This window comes from Miniopterus schreibersii (genome assembly GCF_964146895.1).
Source record: "Miniopterus schreibersii genome assembly, chromosome: 7".
Lineage (NCBI taxonomy): Eukaryota > Metazoa > Chordata > Mammalia > Chiroptera > Miniopteridae > Miniopterus > Miniopterus schreibersii.
The window spans coordinates 37,364,576-37,382,014 of NC_138108.1; the positions used below are offsets into that span (position 1 = coordinate 37,364,576).

The 17,439-nt window shown below is 40.3% G+C and overlaps 2 protein-coding genes across 2 annotated transcripts in view; both read left to right on the plus strand.

The window, feature by feature from the left end:
• Positions 1 to 17,439, plus strand: part of LOC308559674 (titin-like) — a 269,782-nt gene that overhangs the window by 68,608 nt on the left and 183,735 nt on the right. Inside the window, 12 exon segments of the mRNA XM_081142718.1 lie at positions 738 to 1,016; positions 3,128 to 3,691; positions 11,807 to 12,088; positions 13,133 to 13,411; positions 13,532 to 13,813; positions 14,564 to 14,842; positions 14,948 to 15,235; positions 15,391 to 15,669; positions 15,767 to 16,045; positions 16,155 to 16,480; positions 16,483 to 16,840; positions 16,962 to 17,249. Coding sequence (XP_080998844.1) covers positions 738 to 1,016; positions 3,128 to 3,691; positions 11,807 to 12,088; positions 13,133 to 13,411; positions 13,532 to 13,813; positions 14,564 to 14,842; positions 14,948 to 15,235; positions 15,391 to 15,669; positions 15,767 to 16,045; positions 16,155 to 16,480; positions 16,483 to 16,840; positions 16,962 to 17,249 — 3,783 coding nt within the window.
• Positions 4,376 to 11,591, plus strand: LOC308559742 (titin-like; the record flags this gene model as incomplete). The annotated part of the gene is made up of 18 exons (XM_081142846.1): positions 4,376 to 4,505; positions 4,605 to 4,883; positions 5,328 to 5,606; positions 5,705 to 5,983; positions 6,101 to 6,388; positions 6,488 to 6,766; positions 6,859 to 7,140; positions 7,236 to 7,514; positions 7,616 to 7,894; positions 8,002 to 8,280; positions 8,406 to 8,693; positions 8,818 to 9,096; positions 9,217 to 9,498; positions 9,599 to 9,877; positions 9,994 to 10,272; positions 10,385 to 10,663; positions 10,766 to 11,053; positions 11,299 to 11,591. The coding sequence occupies 18 exons, from the start codon at positions 4,376 to 4,378 to the stop codon at positions 11,589 to 11,591; spliced, it is 4,920 nt and encodes a 1,639-aa protein (XP_080998972.1).

The window sequence follows — 17,439 nt, forward strand, 5'->3', positions numbered from 1 at the left end:
TTGTAATGATTTAGGTTTCATCACTGAATTTTCACTTACCTGTCACTGCCAGAATGTAGTTGATTTAGAGTAAGAGTGAAGTCACAGACATAATCATGGTTATTAATTCTCCTCTTTTCCCCCAACTGCCTTATTGGGTGATGTTATATCTACATCATTATTTGTTTTAAAAATAAGCTATATTTTTATATGTTTCATAAGACCAATACATATGCATTTTAGTTTATTTTTATATGAAATTACTTTAATAATGTGATAAAAAGCTGTCAGTGAATGCCTGGCCACTCTAAAATTGCCAGGCTCATCCCAAAATTCAAAATAACCATGATTAATTGTCCATTTAAGTTCCTTGTTTCTCTTTCTTTTTTGCTGTTGTTTCACATCACTTTATATAGTAGGTCATGTTTTTTTCACATTATTCTCAGTGTTTCTAGTCAGCATGGTATATTTAAAGAATATATCATGTTGTTATGCATGTAAGCCAGTAGCATCACATTTTAATATTCTTTTTCACAATTCACTGCTAAGTAATGATTGAGTATGTTGGAATCTGCTTATTGTCTTCTTCTGCCTTCAACGATCTTTCTCATTTTCCAGTCACTTGTCTTAAACTGCTGCAATCCATCTCACCAGTTTCAATTGTTTTACTTCATTAACAGAAACAAAAGTTCTAAGGAAAGAAAAATGCACTGTGTCTGATCAATGGGCATACTAATGGACTCTGCTTCCCTTTGCAGCCGCCCCGGTGATCAAGAGGAGAATCGAGCCCCTTGAAGTAGCTCTGGGCCACCTCGCCAAGTTCACCTGTGAGATCCAAAGTGCCCCCAATGTCCGATTCCAGTGGTTTAAAGCTGGCCGAGAAATTTATGAGAGTGACAAGTGTTCCATCCGATCTTCAAATTATGTCTCCAGCCTGGAAATCCTCAGAACCCAGGTTGTTGACTGCGGCGAGTACACCTGCAAAGCGTCCAATGAGTATGGCAGTGTCAGCTGTACAGCCACACTCACTGTGACAGGTAAATGCTGAATATTAAATCACATGTCGTCATCTCATTTCATATTGTTGCCTAATTTGCTTTTCATCCAGGTGCAGGAAGTGCATGTTCTACCAACTGGAGAGACCAATAGCCAAGATGGTAACATGGTAACGTGGTGGCTAGGTGCTGCCAAACCTGTGCGGGACAAGGAATCATTCTTTAGTCATGTTTCTAACAATAGCTAAAGGAAAATAAAATAATTTATTATTTCAAGAAAAATGTTAAGGAATCAAATGAGCTGTGGCTCCTGAAAATTTGTTTTGAGAGGTTTTGGTTTTCTGTTTTGTGCTCTCTCTTTTTTTAATGACTAATTTGGGGGATAAATCTTGGGTAACTACAAATGGCTCAGCCCTTAATATAAAAATTTCAGGACCACCAAAATTTTTGGCACCACTAAAATATATATGAAATCCCAATGTATATAATAATTTGGTTAACCAACCAAGAACAAAATTACAAACTGAGAAAAGCCAGAGCACAAAACTAAAGTTAAGTGAATTCTAATGTGAGATAGGGAGCTAGCACAGGACTATAAACTAGGACTCTCACCCTAGGCTTTATCCCTAATTTAAAAATAAGAGCAATTACACAAATATTCTGTTCCCAGTGTCTTAATTGATGCACAGGATGACTTTGGAGTACTTAACACTCATCAAGTGTTTGAATTCTCTCATTAGAAAAAATTCTTTCCTGCTCTCTCTTTCTCTCTCCCCTTTCCTCTCAAGTGAAAATATGAACTATGGTTTAGGGTCATGTTGTTGAGAAAAGCCATATACTAATGTCAGGGTGGGACTGTCCCTTGCTCTTCTTTTTCAATGAGAACATGAAGGGGGAAGGCAAATGCAGCATATCTGTTGGATTTGAAAAAGTAAGATTTCCCTGTAGCTTCCTTTCTTCTACAATTTCTTTACATATCAGAAAATCTGAAACTCAGGCCCACGGTGACCCAACCAGTGGTTTTCACTTTGCGATCAAAGAGTTTCCATGCGATCACATACTTGGTTTTAATCTTAATGACACTTTTGGGAATTTCTTTACCCAAATTAGGCCAATTCAGTAATGGGACTCATACTCAAGCTTCAAATATGAGGAAAGGGAAGGAGGAGGGTGTTTTAAAGTATTGGAAAGAGAGGTTCCTAAGGGCTTGTCTCAAAATGCAGACTGGAAATGGGAAATTACTGCTATAAATATTTTTACAAGTTTGAAATGACTTAGGGGTTGCTTTCAAAGTTGAGCCATTTAAGGATTTGTGGGTGGTTGACATGAGGGCTGGAGAGACTTTACAAAACTACTCAAACTTGTTACCACTGTATCTCGAGTCTTCAGAAAAGTCAAGTACATTTTTACTCTTCTTTATACAGTCTTCTAATTTGCCCTAATTAAAAGGTATCAGCTGAATTGCTTATCAAATAATTCAAACAATTAATCAGCTCCTAAAATGGACAAATCTTTAGCAATAGTAAGTTAATGTTGCTAAATAAAGGAACCCTTGTTCTTTCCTTTGATAGAGACATTTAAAATGCTGTCTTGCTCCTCTGTATAGAACACTTTCACTTCGTTTCTTTGACAAATCTTTTTATCTTATTAATACATTACCTTATTTTATTTTTAAATTTATCTTTATTGTTGAAAGTATTACTGATGTCCCCCCTTCCACCATTGACCCCTTCCATCCCAGGCCTTCACTGCACTATTGTCTGTGTTCATGGACTGTGCATACATATATCCATATATGTTCTTTGGTTTATCTCTTCCCTGCTCCCCTCTCTCTGAGATTCGTCATTCTGTTCCATGCTTCTATGTCTCTGGATCTATTTTGTTCGTCAGTTTATTTTGTTCATTAGATTCCACATATAAGTGAGATCATGTGATACCTGTCTCTCTCTGACTGGCTTATTTCATTTAGCATAACACTCTCCAGGTCCCTCCATTGCTGTCTCAAAGGGTATACCTTATTTTAAATAATGTCTCATGTCTATCTAAAGATATAACTCATCTTTTTTTTCTTTTTTTTTTAACTTGGAATGTATAATTACAGCAAGAGCTTTGGTGGGTTCAAAATATAATGCTGAAAACAATTTGTTTTGCAGAGGCATATCCACCAACCTTTTTCTCCAGACCTAAGTCCGTTACAACTTTTGTGGGTAAGACAGCCAAGTTCCTCTGCACAGTGACAGGGACTCCCGTGATTGAAACCATTTGGCAGAAAGATGGTGCTGCTCTGTCACCTTCCCCTAACCGCAAGATTTCAGATGCAGAAAACAAACACAGTTTAGAACTCTCAAATCTTACAATTCAAGATAGAGGAGTTTACTCTTGTATGGCTTCTAACAAGTTTGGAGCTGACATCTGCCAAGCTGAGTTGATCATAATTGACAAACCACATATCATTAAAGAATTAGAGCCTGTGCAATCAGCTATCAATAAGAAGATCCACCTTGAATGCCAAGTAGATGAAGACAGAAAAGTCACAGTGACATGGAATAAAGATGGGCAAAAACTCCCAGCTGGCAAAGATTATAAGATCTATTTTGAAGATAAAATAGCATCCCTTGAGATCCCTCTTGCCAAACTAAAAGATTCAGGAACCTATGTCTGCACAGCTTCAAACGAGGCTGGAAGCAGCTCTTCTTCAGCAACAGTAACTATCAGAGGTAAGAAATGTGTGAATATAATTTTTCACCTCCTTCTCTGAAAGGATGAAAAATTGTTGACAAACAATGCAGTCAGTACATTTTGTTACTGACATCATTTCATCCAAGCAAACCTTTTGCTTTGGGGAAATCCTGCCATTGTTTGATTTTATGTTTTCAATCTTCTTCAGAATTCACTTACTTATGTTCTTTTAAAACTACCTGCCATTGACAACTCTTGCTTAAAATTTAAGAACTTCAAGTGTCTAGGAAATCCTTAACTAATCTTTTGTGAAACTGCTCTTTGTGTAAGTAGAGTTTGCTTGTTTTGGGTTTTGTTTGTTTGTTTGTTTGTTTTTTAATCGAGAGACTGGGAAAGTGTGTTAGAATCATGGAAACATGGAAAGCTCTTGTAAGCACCACAATCTTTTCAGGAATTCCATGCAGATATTTCATGTGTGCTGTGTGTGCTTTGTTGTTGTGTGTGTCTACTTACCTTTCGTGGAGTTTATGCTTCAGACATCGTTTCCTTTCCCCTGTTAACCTCACACAGAGCCACCATCCTTTGTGAAGAAGGTGGATCCCTCCTATTTAATGCTCCCGGGTGAATCAGCGCGCCTCCACTGCAAGCTGAAAGGCTCACCTGGGATCCAGGTTACTTGGTTTAAAAATAACAAAGAACTTAATGAGAGTAGCACAGTCCGAATGTCTTTTGCCCATTCCGAGGCCATACTTGATATTACCGATGTAAAAGTGGAAGACAGTGGGACTTACTCCTGCGAAGCAGTGAATGACGTGGGCAGTGATAGCTGCAGTGCTGAAATAGTGATCAAAGGTTTGTTTCCTCGGTTACAGCCCCTTGCTTGTCTGAGAAGAGATTTTCTTTGTAATTGCTCGTAACACATGACTTATACAATGCTTTCGTGCTTTTTAGAACCTCCTTCTTTCGTCAAAACTCTAGAGCCGGCAGATATAGTGAGAGGAACAAATGCCCTCCTTCAGTGTGAAATCTCAGGCACGGGACCGTTCGAGATTAGCTGGTTCAAAGATAAGAAGCAGATTCGAAGTAGTAAAAAATACAGGTTGTTCTCTCAGAAGTCTCTTGTGTCTCTGGAGATCTTTTCTTTTAATAGCGCGGACGTTGGTGAATATGAATGTGTGGTCGCTAATGAAGTCGGGAAGTGTGGCTGCAGTGCCACACACTTACTGAAAGGTCAGTGTTTGAAACACGGATACGTCTTTAACAAACTGTCAGAATAGCTTTCTTACCCGTGGAAGGAAACCTGGTGCGTTCCTGTCTTCTCCTAACCTTTCAAAATATATTTTGCCTTTGGTTTGACCTGGGACCTTGGGGACAAAGTCAGGGACCTTCATCCAGTGTTAATCTGAGATGGGTGTAAATATTTAATCTTTGATAACAAAAGTGAATTACATGAAAGGCTGTTTTGTCAGCTGATAACCATGTATCTTCCATGCTTCTTTCTCTTGGGTAGAATTGTAATTCTTCTTAAATTTTATTTCTTCTTCTAATTAGCCAACACTATGGGATAGCAGTATTGGACAAGATCAGTGTCATCTAGATAAAACACTTAACTCTATTCAGTGTGGAAAGTGTTTGGGAATTGATGCATTTTGTGTGCTCTCTTTCTTTGACTAGAACCACCAACCTTTGTAAAGAAAGTAGATGATTTTACTGCACTAGCAGGACAAACTGTTACCTTACAAGCTGCTGTGAGAGGGTCAGAACCCATTTCTGTCACGTGGATGAAAGGACAAGAGATCATTAAAGAAGATGGAAAAATCAAAATGAGCTTTTCCAAAGGGGTCGCGGTCTTGATAATCCCCGATGTTCAGATTAATCTGGGGGGCAAGTACACATGCCTGGCTGAGAATGAGGCAGGGAGCCAAACGTCTGCCGGGGAATTAATAGTTAAAGGTTGGTGTAGGAACATTTTAACTTTGAATCAGTATTTCCACCTAAAGATGAAACCCTAATACACATCTTGGGATTCTAACTATTTAATACCCTTGTAGAACCTGCCAAAATTGTTGAGCGAGCAGAACTGATCCAGGTGACAGCAGGAGACCCAGCCACGCTGGAATACACAGTCACAGGCACCCCAGAACTCAAGCCCAAATGGTACAAAGACGGGAGACCTTTGGTTGCCAGTAAAAAGTATCGGATAAGTTTTAAAAACAGTGTTGCCCAACTCAAATTTTACTCAGCTGAGCTGCAGGATAGTGGCCAATACACCTTTGAAATTTCCAACGAAGTGGGCAGCAGCTCCTGCGAGACAACTTTCACTGTCCTAGGTTAGTATCTGTAGAAATCCGTGCTCCATTTTCCTTTGAAAACCAACAAACAACCAAAAGTCAAACCATGAGCACCTTCCCATACTGACCTTTCTGTCCTTCTTGTGCCATGAACAGATCGAGACATTGCTCCATTTTTTACCAAACCCCTACGCAACATGGATAGTGTCGTTAGCGGGACCTGCAGGCTGGACTGCAAAATCGCGGGCTCCCTCCCAATGAGGGTGTCCTGGTTTAAGGACAGTAAAGAAATAGCTTCTTCTGACAGATACAGAATAGCATTTGTGGAAGGCACAGCCTCTTTGGAGATAAGCAGAGTAGACATGAATGACGCAGGGAACTTCACCTGTCGAGCCACAAACTCCGTGGGAAGCAAGGACAGCAGCGGAGCCCTGATCGTGCAAGGTTGGACGGAGACTTCGCATTTCATGTTTAAATTAAGACTTCTTCCCTTAGGTTGCGCCTCTTAACTCTTTGAAATTCTTCCTTATACCCCTTCTTTAGAACCACCCAGTTTTGTAACTAAACCCGCATCCAAAGATGTTCTGCCCGGCTCGGCAGTCTGCCTGAAGAGCACCTTTGAAGGGTCCGTTCCTCTCACAATCAGATGGTTTAAGGGTGACACGGAGCTGGTTTCCAGTGGAAGCTGCTATATCACCAAAGAAGCTTTAGAAAGTTCCCTGGAACTCTATTCAGTAAAAACCTCCGATTCAGGCACATATACCTGTAAAGTCAGCAACGTCGCCGGAGGCGTGGAGTGCAGTGCAAACTTGTTTGTAAAAGGTCTGCAGTGCTTTCTGGACATCTCTGTGCTACCATTGTTATAAGCTGTTTCCTTTCTCTCACGTTTCTTAATAATATCTTTCCTTCCATAGAACCTGCCACATTTGTTGAAAAGTTAGAGCCATCACAGCTCTTAAAGAAAGGAGATGCCACCCAGCTAGTCTGCAAAGTCACTGGTACTCCTCCAATTAAAATAAGGTGGTTTGTAAACGATAGAGAAATTAAGGAGAGCAGCAAACACAAAATGTCTTTTGTGGAGTCCACTGCGGTTCTAAAACTTACAGATGTTGCCGTCGAAGACAGTGGTGAATACATGTGTGAGGCTCAGAACGAGGCTGGCAGTGACCACTGTGGTAGCATTTTAATAGTCAAAGGTTTGTGTTCACGCCACCTCTTGCGTTGCCAAAATTATGGTCCATAGCACAGATTCCTCCCCCATTAACTCAAAATAATTCCTTTCGTACTATAGAGTCACCTTACTTTACAAAAGAATTTAAGCCGGTTGAAGTGTTGAAGGAGTATGATGTCATGTTGCTGGCCGAGGTTGCAGGCACGCCTCCCTTTGAGATCACTTGGTTCAAAGACAACACGACGCTGCGAAGTGGTAGGAAGTATAAAACCTTTATTCAGGATCGGCTGGTTAGCCTGCAGATCCTCAAGTTTGCAGCTGCCGATGCTGGCGAATACCAGTGTCGGGCGAGCAACGATGTGGGCAGCGGGACCTGCAGTGCCAGGGTGACGCTCAGAGGTTAGTGTTGGTTCAGACTAGCTCTTCTGCAGAGTCAACTCAATTTTTAAGCCAGTTTTTCTATAGGGCTGGTATTGATTGAGAATCCATTCTTGTATTAGAACCACCAACCTTCGTAAAGAAGATCGAGAGCACCAGCTCCCTTCGAGGAGGCACGGCTGCCTTCCAGGCCACTCTGAAAGGCTCCTTGCCAATCACAGTGACTTGGTTAAAAGACAACGATGAAATCACTGAAGACGATAATATAAGAATGACCTTTGAGAACAATGTGGCCAGTCTGTATCTCAGCGGCATCGAAGTCAAGCATGATGGGAAATATGTCTGTCAGGCCAAAAATGATGCAGGAATACAAAGATGTTCTGCATTGCTCTCAGTAAAAGGTTGGTTCAGAGAGTCAGCCATGGGTTTTAGGAAAGAGCGCAGATGTGTAAGCCTTTCAGCAGAGAAATTCACAGCCCACACCTACCTATCCCTTTGTTTTCCACAGAACCTGCAACAATCACCGAGGAGGCTGTGTCTATAGATGTCACCCAAGGAGACCCAGCCACTTTGCAGGTTAAATTTTCAGGGACTAAGGAGATTACAGCCAAATGGTATAAAGATGGCCAAGAACTCACCCTGGGCCAAAAATATAAAATCAGTGTTACCGACACAGTGTCCATACTGAAGATTATTTCTACAGAAAAGAGAGATAGTGGAGAATATACTTTTGAGGTCCAAAATGATGTTGGGAGAAGCAGCTGCAAGGCTAGCATTAATGTGTTAGGTTGGTATTGCTTTTCTATGGGGAAGGACTGGGCATTCCTATGCTCCTTCATTTCTTATACACTTTAGAGAAGATATAAATTGGTAGATTGACCTAATAATTTTTTGTTTTTTTTATTTGCATAGATCTTATCATACCTCCCTCATTCACCAAAAAGCTGAAGAAAATGGACAGCATTAAAGGGTCTTTTATTGACTTAGAATGTATAGTGTCTGGGTCACATCCCATAAGTATCCAATGGTTCAAAGATGACCAGGAAATTTCAGCTAGTGAAAAATACAAATTCTCTTTTCATGACAATACCGCCTTCTTGGAAATCAGGCATCTGGAAAGTATAGACACCGGGACATACACTTGTTCTGCCACTAACAAGGCAGGACACAACCAGTGCAGTGGCCATCTGATGGTCAAAGGTTGGCAGTTTTTATCTCCGCCTATCAAAAACTTATTGCTATCTCATCTCTCAATTCTTGCTTTTATTGCTCAGTTCTAAAATGAACATTCCTTTCTTCCTTTGCCCTTTTTCTTTCACCTCAGAACCCCCTTACTTCGTGGAAGAGCCACAGTCGCAAGATGTCAATCCCAATGCGCGGGTTCAGTTAAAGGCTCTTGTGGGTGGCACTGCACCCATGACAATTAAGTGGTTTAAAGATAATAAAGAGTTGCACTCCGGAGCAGCTCGCTCAGTTTGGAAGGATGACACCTCCACTGTGCTAGAGCTCTTTTCAGCGAAAGCTGCTCATTCTGGAACCTACATTTGTCAACTAAGCAACGATGTTGGCATAGCAACCAGCAAAGCCACTCTCTTTGTAAAAGGTCTGGTCTCTACATCTCCTCACTTTCTTGCTTGTCTAGATTTTCTTTAGAAACCTATGTTGTTTATTGGGCTTTGCTTTTAAAAAAAGTTCAACATCACACTTTTCCTCCCATCTTTAGAACCTCCTCAATTCATCAAGAAGCCCAGCCCAGTTTTGGTGCTGAGGAATGGACAGTCTACAACATTTGAATGCCAAATAACAGGCACTCCTGAAATCAGAGTTTCCTGGTATCTGGATGGGAATGAAATAACAGCCATAGAGAAACATGGCATCTCCTTCATCAATGGTTTAGCCACTTTCCAGATTTCCAGTGCCAGGGTAGAAAATAGTGGGACTTACGTCTGTGAAGCTCGTAATGACGCGGGCACGGCAAGCTGCAGCATCGAATTAAAAGTGAAAGGTTTGTCCCTGGATCTGCTTTCCATGTTGGCTGTGCTGCTGGCTGGGCTGTGGGTCTTCCCTTGAGTAAGCTAGTCTCTGTCTTCCTTTTGAATCTTTAGAACCTCCCACCTTTATCAGGGAGTTGAAGCCCGTGGAAGTAGTGAGAGATAGTGACGTGGAGCTGGAGTGTGAAGTTAAGGGGACACCTCTGTTTGAAGTCACTTGGCTGAAGAATAACAAGGAAATTCGAAGCAGCAAAAAGTATACCCTGACTGGCAGAGTGTCTGTGTTTAATCTCCATATAACCAAGTGCGACCCGTCAGACACTGGGGAATACCAGTGCATCGTGTCCAATGAAGGCGGCAGCTGCTCTTGCAATGCTAGAGTCTCCCTCAAAGGTCAGTTATACACACAAGAAGCAGGATGCCCAAGGAAAATTCTGTAGTGCTCTTTCATTTTACGATTATGGGCAGAGTTCAAATACACCTCTTCTTTTCACACTGTCTAATCACAGAACCACCATCGTTCACGAAGAAGATAGAAAACGTCACTACTGTTTTGAAAAGTGCTGCCACCTTTCAGGGTACTGTGGCAGGCTCCCCTCCCATTTCCATGACCTGGCTGAAGGATGATCAGATTCTTGATGAAGACGATAATGTTCGTATTTCCTTTGTGAACAATGTGGCCACACTTCAGATCAGAGCTGTGGACAATGGGCACAGTGGGAGATACACGTGTCAGGCCAAGAATGAGTCCGGAGTTGAGAGGTGTTACGCTTTCCTTTTGGTACAAGGTGTGTAAGCTACTCCCTTTCGGAGTGAGTCTGTGGAGACAGTTTCATAAGCATGCCTTATTGCTCGTGGAATTGTTAGTGCAACTCACGCGCATTTTAATTCTTACTACAGAACCGGCTCAAATCCTAGAGAAAGCTAAATCCGTTGATGTTACTGAGAAAGACCCAGTGACTTTGGAGTGTGTTGTGGCTGGAACGCCAGAACTCAAAGTGAAATGGCTTAAAGATGGGAAACAAATTGTGCCCAGTAGATATTTTACGATGAGTTTTGAAAATAACGTGGCCAGTTTTAGAATTCAGTCAGTAATGAAGCAAGACAGTGGTCAGTACACTTTCAAGGTGGAAAATGACTTTGGAAGCAGTAGCTGTGATGCCTACCTGAACGTGCTAGGTTGGTACCTTGGCCCCAGTTGGCTTCTGTTATTTATATTATGTCCTTTATAAACAAATGGCAACATATTAATGGATGTGTTTTGCTGTTTGCATTGGGCAGATCAAAATATTCCTCCATCATTCACCAAAAAATTAGCCAAAATGGATAAAGTTCTGGGCTCTTCTATTCATATGGAGTGCAAGGTTTCTGGCTCACTTCCTATTAGTGCTCAATGGTTTAAGGATGGAAAAGAAATATCTACAAGTGCCAAATACAGACTCATCTGTCATGAGAACACAGTGGCCCTGGAAGTTAATAATCTGGAACTAGAAGACACTGCAAATTATACATGCAAGGTCTCAAATGTAGCAGGGGATGACGCCTGCAGTGGCATTTTAACTGTGAAAGGTTGGAATTTCTTTACCTCTTCTTGACTCTTCTTTGTAATTGCGTTTAAAGTGTATCATTCTTACCTTATTCCCTTTAGAGATAAAAGTCTCAATAATTCTGTTTCTTTAGATACGTATTTATTGAGTTCAAGGAATGTTCAATCGTTACCTCTTTTCAATAATGTTTTCTTTATGTCCATAAAACGGTCAAAATCATTTAACTACAGGGATTTAATTCAATATATTTCTCTTAAAAATCTATAGAACCACCAAGCTTCCTAGTGAAACCTGAGCGGCAGCAAGCCATACCTGAGTCTACAGTGGAATTTAAAGCAGTGCTAAAAGGAACAGCACCATTCAAAATAAAGTGGTTTAAGGATGATGTGGAGCTTGCCTCTGGCCCTAAATGTTTCATTGGCTTGGAAGGGTCAACTAGCTTCTTAAATCTCTACTCCGTGGATGCTTCCAAGACAGGACAATATACTTGCCAAGTTACCAATGATGTTGGTAGCGACTCTTGCACTACAATGTTGCTTGTGACAGGTGTGCAGGTTTGATTGTTTTATGTTTCTGTCTAACCTGTGGCTCTGGTCCTTTCTGTGATTTGTTACAGTGCATCTACCCAATCAAGAGAGTCCCCTTCTTTCTAACACAGTACACTGTATCTGCCAGGCATTGGTCATGTGTTTTTCTCTTTTCTACATACTACCTGATTGAACTTTTGTTATTTGTATCTGTTCCCTCATAATCTCCTCTTTCTTTCACTCTCTAGAACCACCAAAGTTTGTAAAGAAATTAGAAGCATCCAAAATAGTGAAAGCAGGTGACTCCTCACGACTTGAATGCAAGATAACTGGATCCCCAGAAATCAGAGTTGTGTGGTACAGAAATGAACATGAACTCCAAGCCAGTGATAAATACAGGATGACTTTCATTGACTCAGTGGCCGTCATGCAGATGAATAATCTTGGTACTGAGGATGGTGGGGATTTCATTTGTGAGGCTCAGAATCCCGCTGGCAGCACAAGCTGCAGTACCAAGGTTATAGTAAAAGGTAGAGATCTCTTTCTTCCGTTCATTACCTGAAACTCACCTTCTTTGCCCCTGGGTATCACAGTTCTTTATTCTTTTACTGGCATTTTAGCATCCATTTGAGCTCAAACTGGGATTATTTCCCTTTTTACATGTTATTTTCCCAAACTGGGATTATTTCCCAAACTGGAATTATTTCCCTTTTTACATGTTATTTCTTCTTAAGATTTGCTTACATGTAGCCAATCATTCTGAAATATTTTGTTATTCCAATGCCATAATTCTGATCACCTCAACACATTAGCCAAGCAGTTCAAATTTGATGTTTGAAAAACATGCAAAAAAGAAAAGTAGGCATTCAAAAATCAGTTTCACCTTCAAGGAATATTTACTACATGTAAACAAGATGCAAGCAACACAGGTTTTAAACTTACATTTAAAACAGAGCAATTATATATTTTTTCTCTCTCAAGAATCAGTTCCTATTTTTTTTAAATTACATCACTAGGCTTTGCTGCAAACAGTACTAGTATTTTCTACTGCCACTTTTCAGTATTTTTGTCACAGAGTCCAAGTCTGTTATGTTGTGAGACAATGAACACACTTACCATTTGTTGGAATAGAATACTTAGATCACAAATGTCGTGATGACTTCCAGGTGTCTCCGTTGCGGATCATATACAAAAACTGTATTCCTGAAGTCAGGATTCCATACCTCATACAAATCATATTGATTCCTATACTTGGGCTTTTGGCTTTGTTTGGTGTTTTTTTCCTCTTTTGTTTTTATTTTTACAATTTGTGCCTCAATCTTGGTAGTCCACAATAAATAAGGAAGGTGGAGTAGACAGAATGTTGAACTGCTTAGTAAGGACAGCTAATGGAGTGATTAAGTAAAGGCTCATGTCTTCTCTCAAGCTGTTATTCCTCAACACCAAAGCAATAGCACTAGACACCACATACCCATTGTAGCGTCTTGACTCTCTTCCAAGTTAAAAACAAAGAAATAAAAATATTCTATAAAATTAAATAGCCCAATTCATGAGAAACTCTTGTTTTTTCACAGAACCACCTGTTTTTAGCAGCTTCCCTCCTATAGTAGAAACCCTTAAAAATACTGAAGTTAGTCTTGAGTGTGAACTCTCGGGAACACCCCCATTTGAGGTGGTGTGGTACAAAGACAAGCGGCAACTCCGAAGCAGCAAGAAATACAAGATTGCATCCAAAAACTTCCACGCAAGTATTCACATTCTCAATGTCGAAGCTTCAGACATTGGTGACTACCACTGCAAAGCACAGAACGAAGTGGGAAGTGATACTTGCATTTGTACTGTAAAGTTAAAAGGTAAGCATATCTCCTGCATGTGGCAGAAATGGCAGGAATATGCAAAATGCTTAATTTTTTCCTCTGTTCCATTATCTGGATAATCTTTTGAACAATCTCCATCCATCTCTCCATGTTCAGAACCACCAAGATTTGTTTCCAAACTAAACAGCCTCACCGTTGTGGCTGGGGAGCCCGCTGAATTACAAGCATCCATAGAAGGCGTCCAGCCTATTTCTGTCCAGTGGCTTAAAGAGAAGGAAGAAGTGATTAGAGAAAGTGAAAACATCAGGATCACATTTGTGGAAAATGTTGCCACTCTACAGATTGCAAAGGCAGAACCAGCTAATGCTGGGAAGTATATCTGCCAAATCAAGAATGACGGTGGAATGAGGGAGAACATGGCCACCTTGACTGTCCTAGGTTGGTACAGTAGTCCCCTGATAGAAAGCGGTACCAAATGCTGAGACGAGTTACCAAGAGTTACTGCTAGAATCTCCTCAGAATTTCTTCAATATATCCATCATCTATTTGAGAGGTTTAAGGAATCTAATAAATCTTCCAAATCTCTGTGATTCTACCAAAAATTAGCCATCTGTTTTACTGTTTACTTACTACTTTTCTTGATGGATTAGCAGATGCAATCATGACTATCTTTAGTTACATGTGAAAAAAATTAGGAGCCCAGCATGACATTTTGTTTAACTACTAGTTGTTAAAGCTGGCAAGAATTGCAAAAATCAACATGTGATAGGAAAATTTGCCACTTTTGTGGTTGAGCATATTAAACTTCAATTTTTAATTATTTGGATAACTACTTTCAAAAAAAACTATCTTATGTAACTGAAAGTAAAGCAAAAGTACCAGTAACTAAAAATAACATGTAGCCTTTGTTTTCAACATTAAGTGCAATTCAATATACATATTCTAATGTACACTGTCTGAATTGTTTTGGAAGTCAACTAGTGCATATACATATTTCTTAATAATAACTCCTATAATTTCATGACAATGTATAATTATGAAATCATATTTTGAGTCTAGAGAGAGAGTTCCAGCATAAGCATCTCATTGAAATAAACAATTCTAGTGAATTTGATAATAGAGATCAAGATAGTAGAGGTATACTAAAGGTACCAGACTTTGACAGGTGGCTATCGAATTTCATTTCAGAGCCTGCAGTCATTGTTGAGAAGGCAGGACCAATGACAGTGACTGTAGGAGAAACATGCACTCTGGAGTGCAAGGTGGCTGGCACTCCTGAACTCTCAGTTGAATGGTACAAGGATGGAAAGCTGTTGACCAGCAGCCAAAAGCACAAATTTAGCTTCTACAACAAAATCTCTTCCTTAAAGATCCTCTCCGTTGAAAGGCAAGATGCAGGCACATACACTTTCCAGGTTCAAAATAATGTTGGAAAAAGCAGCTGCACAGCTGTGGTTGATGTTTCAGGTTAGTTCACATATATTCCTCCCACTGCTTATGCAAATTCCTTTCAAATTTCCTTCTCTTTGATTCTTCCAAATCATGATGCATCTCTTGCCTTTCCTCACACAGACCGAATGGTTCCTCCCTCTTTCACACGAAAGCTGAAAGATACCTGTGGGGTGCTGGGTACTTCTTGCATCTTGGAATGCAAAGTAGCTGGATCATCGCCTATCTCTGTTGCCTGGTTTCATGAGAAAACTAAGATTGTCAGTGGAGCAAAGTACCAAACCACATTTTCAGATAATGTCTGCACATTGCAGCTGAATTCTCTGGACTCATCAGATATGGGCAATTATACGTGTGTGGCTGCTAATGTCGCTGGGTCTGATGAATGTCGTGCAGTGTTGACTGTACAAGGTCAGTGTTAGACCCTCAAACCCTTTCTTACAAACTCCTCTTTGGGTGCACATATAGGCTGACATACATTCAAATGTGCTCTTCTTTTTTGATTCAAAATTGCACTTAAGTTAGAAGTTTACAGGATCTTTCCATTGTCCTCCATGTCTATGTAGAACCACCCTCTTTTGTGAAGGAACCTGAACCTTTGGAAGTACTGCCAGGCAAAAATGTCACCTTCACAAGTGTTATCAGAGGAACACCTCCATTCAAGGTTGGCTGGTTCAGAGGTGCCAGAGAGCTGGTGAAAGGAGACAGGTGCAACATCTATTTTGAAGACACTGTAGCAGAACTGGAATTATTTAATGTCGACTTATCTCAGAGTGGAGAGTATACCTGTGTGGTATCTAACGGTGCTGGTCAAACATCCTGCACCACTCGTCTTTTTGTGAAAGGTTTGCTCCAGTGCATTTGTTCTTCCTATTTTCTGTAAACTGGTATCTTTGTTTGTATTTTTATTGTGTTTAACTGCTGTGCTTTGTCACTCACCAGAACCAGCTGCATTTGTGAAGAAATTAAGCGATCACTCTGTAGAACCAGGAAAGCCCATCATTCTGGAGAGCACCTACACTGGAACACTTCCTATTTCAGTTACCTGGAAAAGGGACGGTGTTAACATAACCACATCTGAAAAATGCAGCATAGTCACAACAGAGAAAACTTGCATCCTGGAAATTCTGAATAGCACAAAAAGAGATGCAGGAGAGTATTCCTGCGAGATTGAAAACGAGGCAGGAAGGGATGTTTGCAAAGCTCTGGTGTCTACATTAGGTGTGTTGTCTTAGTCTGTCTTAAATTATTGGCATTTGTCTAACAGGAAGCATAGTCTGTTTTGGTTTTCTTTCATTCCAGTTGCTAATTGTGAGCCTTTCTTCTTCAGAACCACCTTATTTTGTTACGGAACTAGAACCTCTGGAGGCATCAGTTGGAGATTCGGTTTCTTTACAGTGTCAAGTTGCTGGGACACCAGAAATTACAGTGTCTTGGTACAAAGGAGACACCAAGTTACGGCCAACCCCTGAATATAGGACTTACTTTACAAACAATGTGGCCACACTTGTTTTTAATAAAGTGAATATCAATGACAGTGGCGAGTACACATGTAAGGCAGAAAATAGCATAGGAACTGCTTCTTCTAAGACTGTCTTCAGAATTCAAGGTGATGATGCTATTTTAGAAATTAAGAGATTTTTTTTCCTTATCTTAACTCTTTTATCTTTATAAGGGAAATTTTTATTCCATCTATTAATGCTGCGAGTGTCACTTGTCTTTCTACAGAGCGTCAACTCCCACCTTCCTTTGCAAGACAATTAAAGGACATTGAACAAACTGTTGGGTTACCAGTTACACTCACTTGTCGATTAAATGGCTCTGCGCCCATCCAAGTGAGCTGGTATAGAGATGGGGTTCTTTTGCGAGATGATGAAAATCTACAGACATCCTTTGTAGATAATGTGGCAACTTTGAAAATTTTGCAGACTGACTTAAGTCACTCTGGGCAGTACTCTTGCTCAGCTTCCAATCCACTTGGAACAGCATCTTCTAGCGCTAGACTGACAGCAAGAGGTTTGTTCCCATGTTAATCTTTCTCTTGGCAAACCATGACTTCTTGCTCATTGTCAAAGTAGAAATGACCAATGACAAAAGCAAAAAAGCCACATTTTCCCTTTTTCTTCTCATCTTCCAGAACCTAAGAAATCTCCCTTCTTTGACATCAAGCCTGTATCTATAGATGTTATTGCTGGGGAAAGTGCTGATTTTGAGTGTCATGTTACTGGCGCTCAACCAATGCGAATCACTTGGTCAAAAGATAACAAGGAGATCCGTCCTGGAGGAAACTACACCATCACATGTGTGGGAAACACTCCCCATTTGAGAATTCTTAAAGTAGGCAAAGGAGATTCTGGTCAGTACACTTGCCAAGCAACCAACGATGTTGGCAAAGATATGTGCTCAGCTCAACTCGGTGTAAAAGGTATCATTACGTGGCCTTTACCAATATTTGTTCTTTCCAACGTTTGGGCAACTGTCTTCTAAAAGTTTCTTTAGTTTTTAAATTTGAGGGATAAACTAACAGGCTCATGTTACAATTCGTATATTCATGTTGGAGGTGACATTAATCAAAGTTCTGTTTTCTCTTTATAGTGTTCTTTAAGTTAGTATAT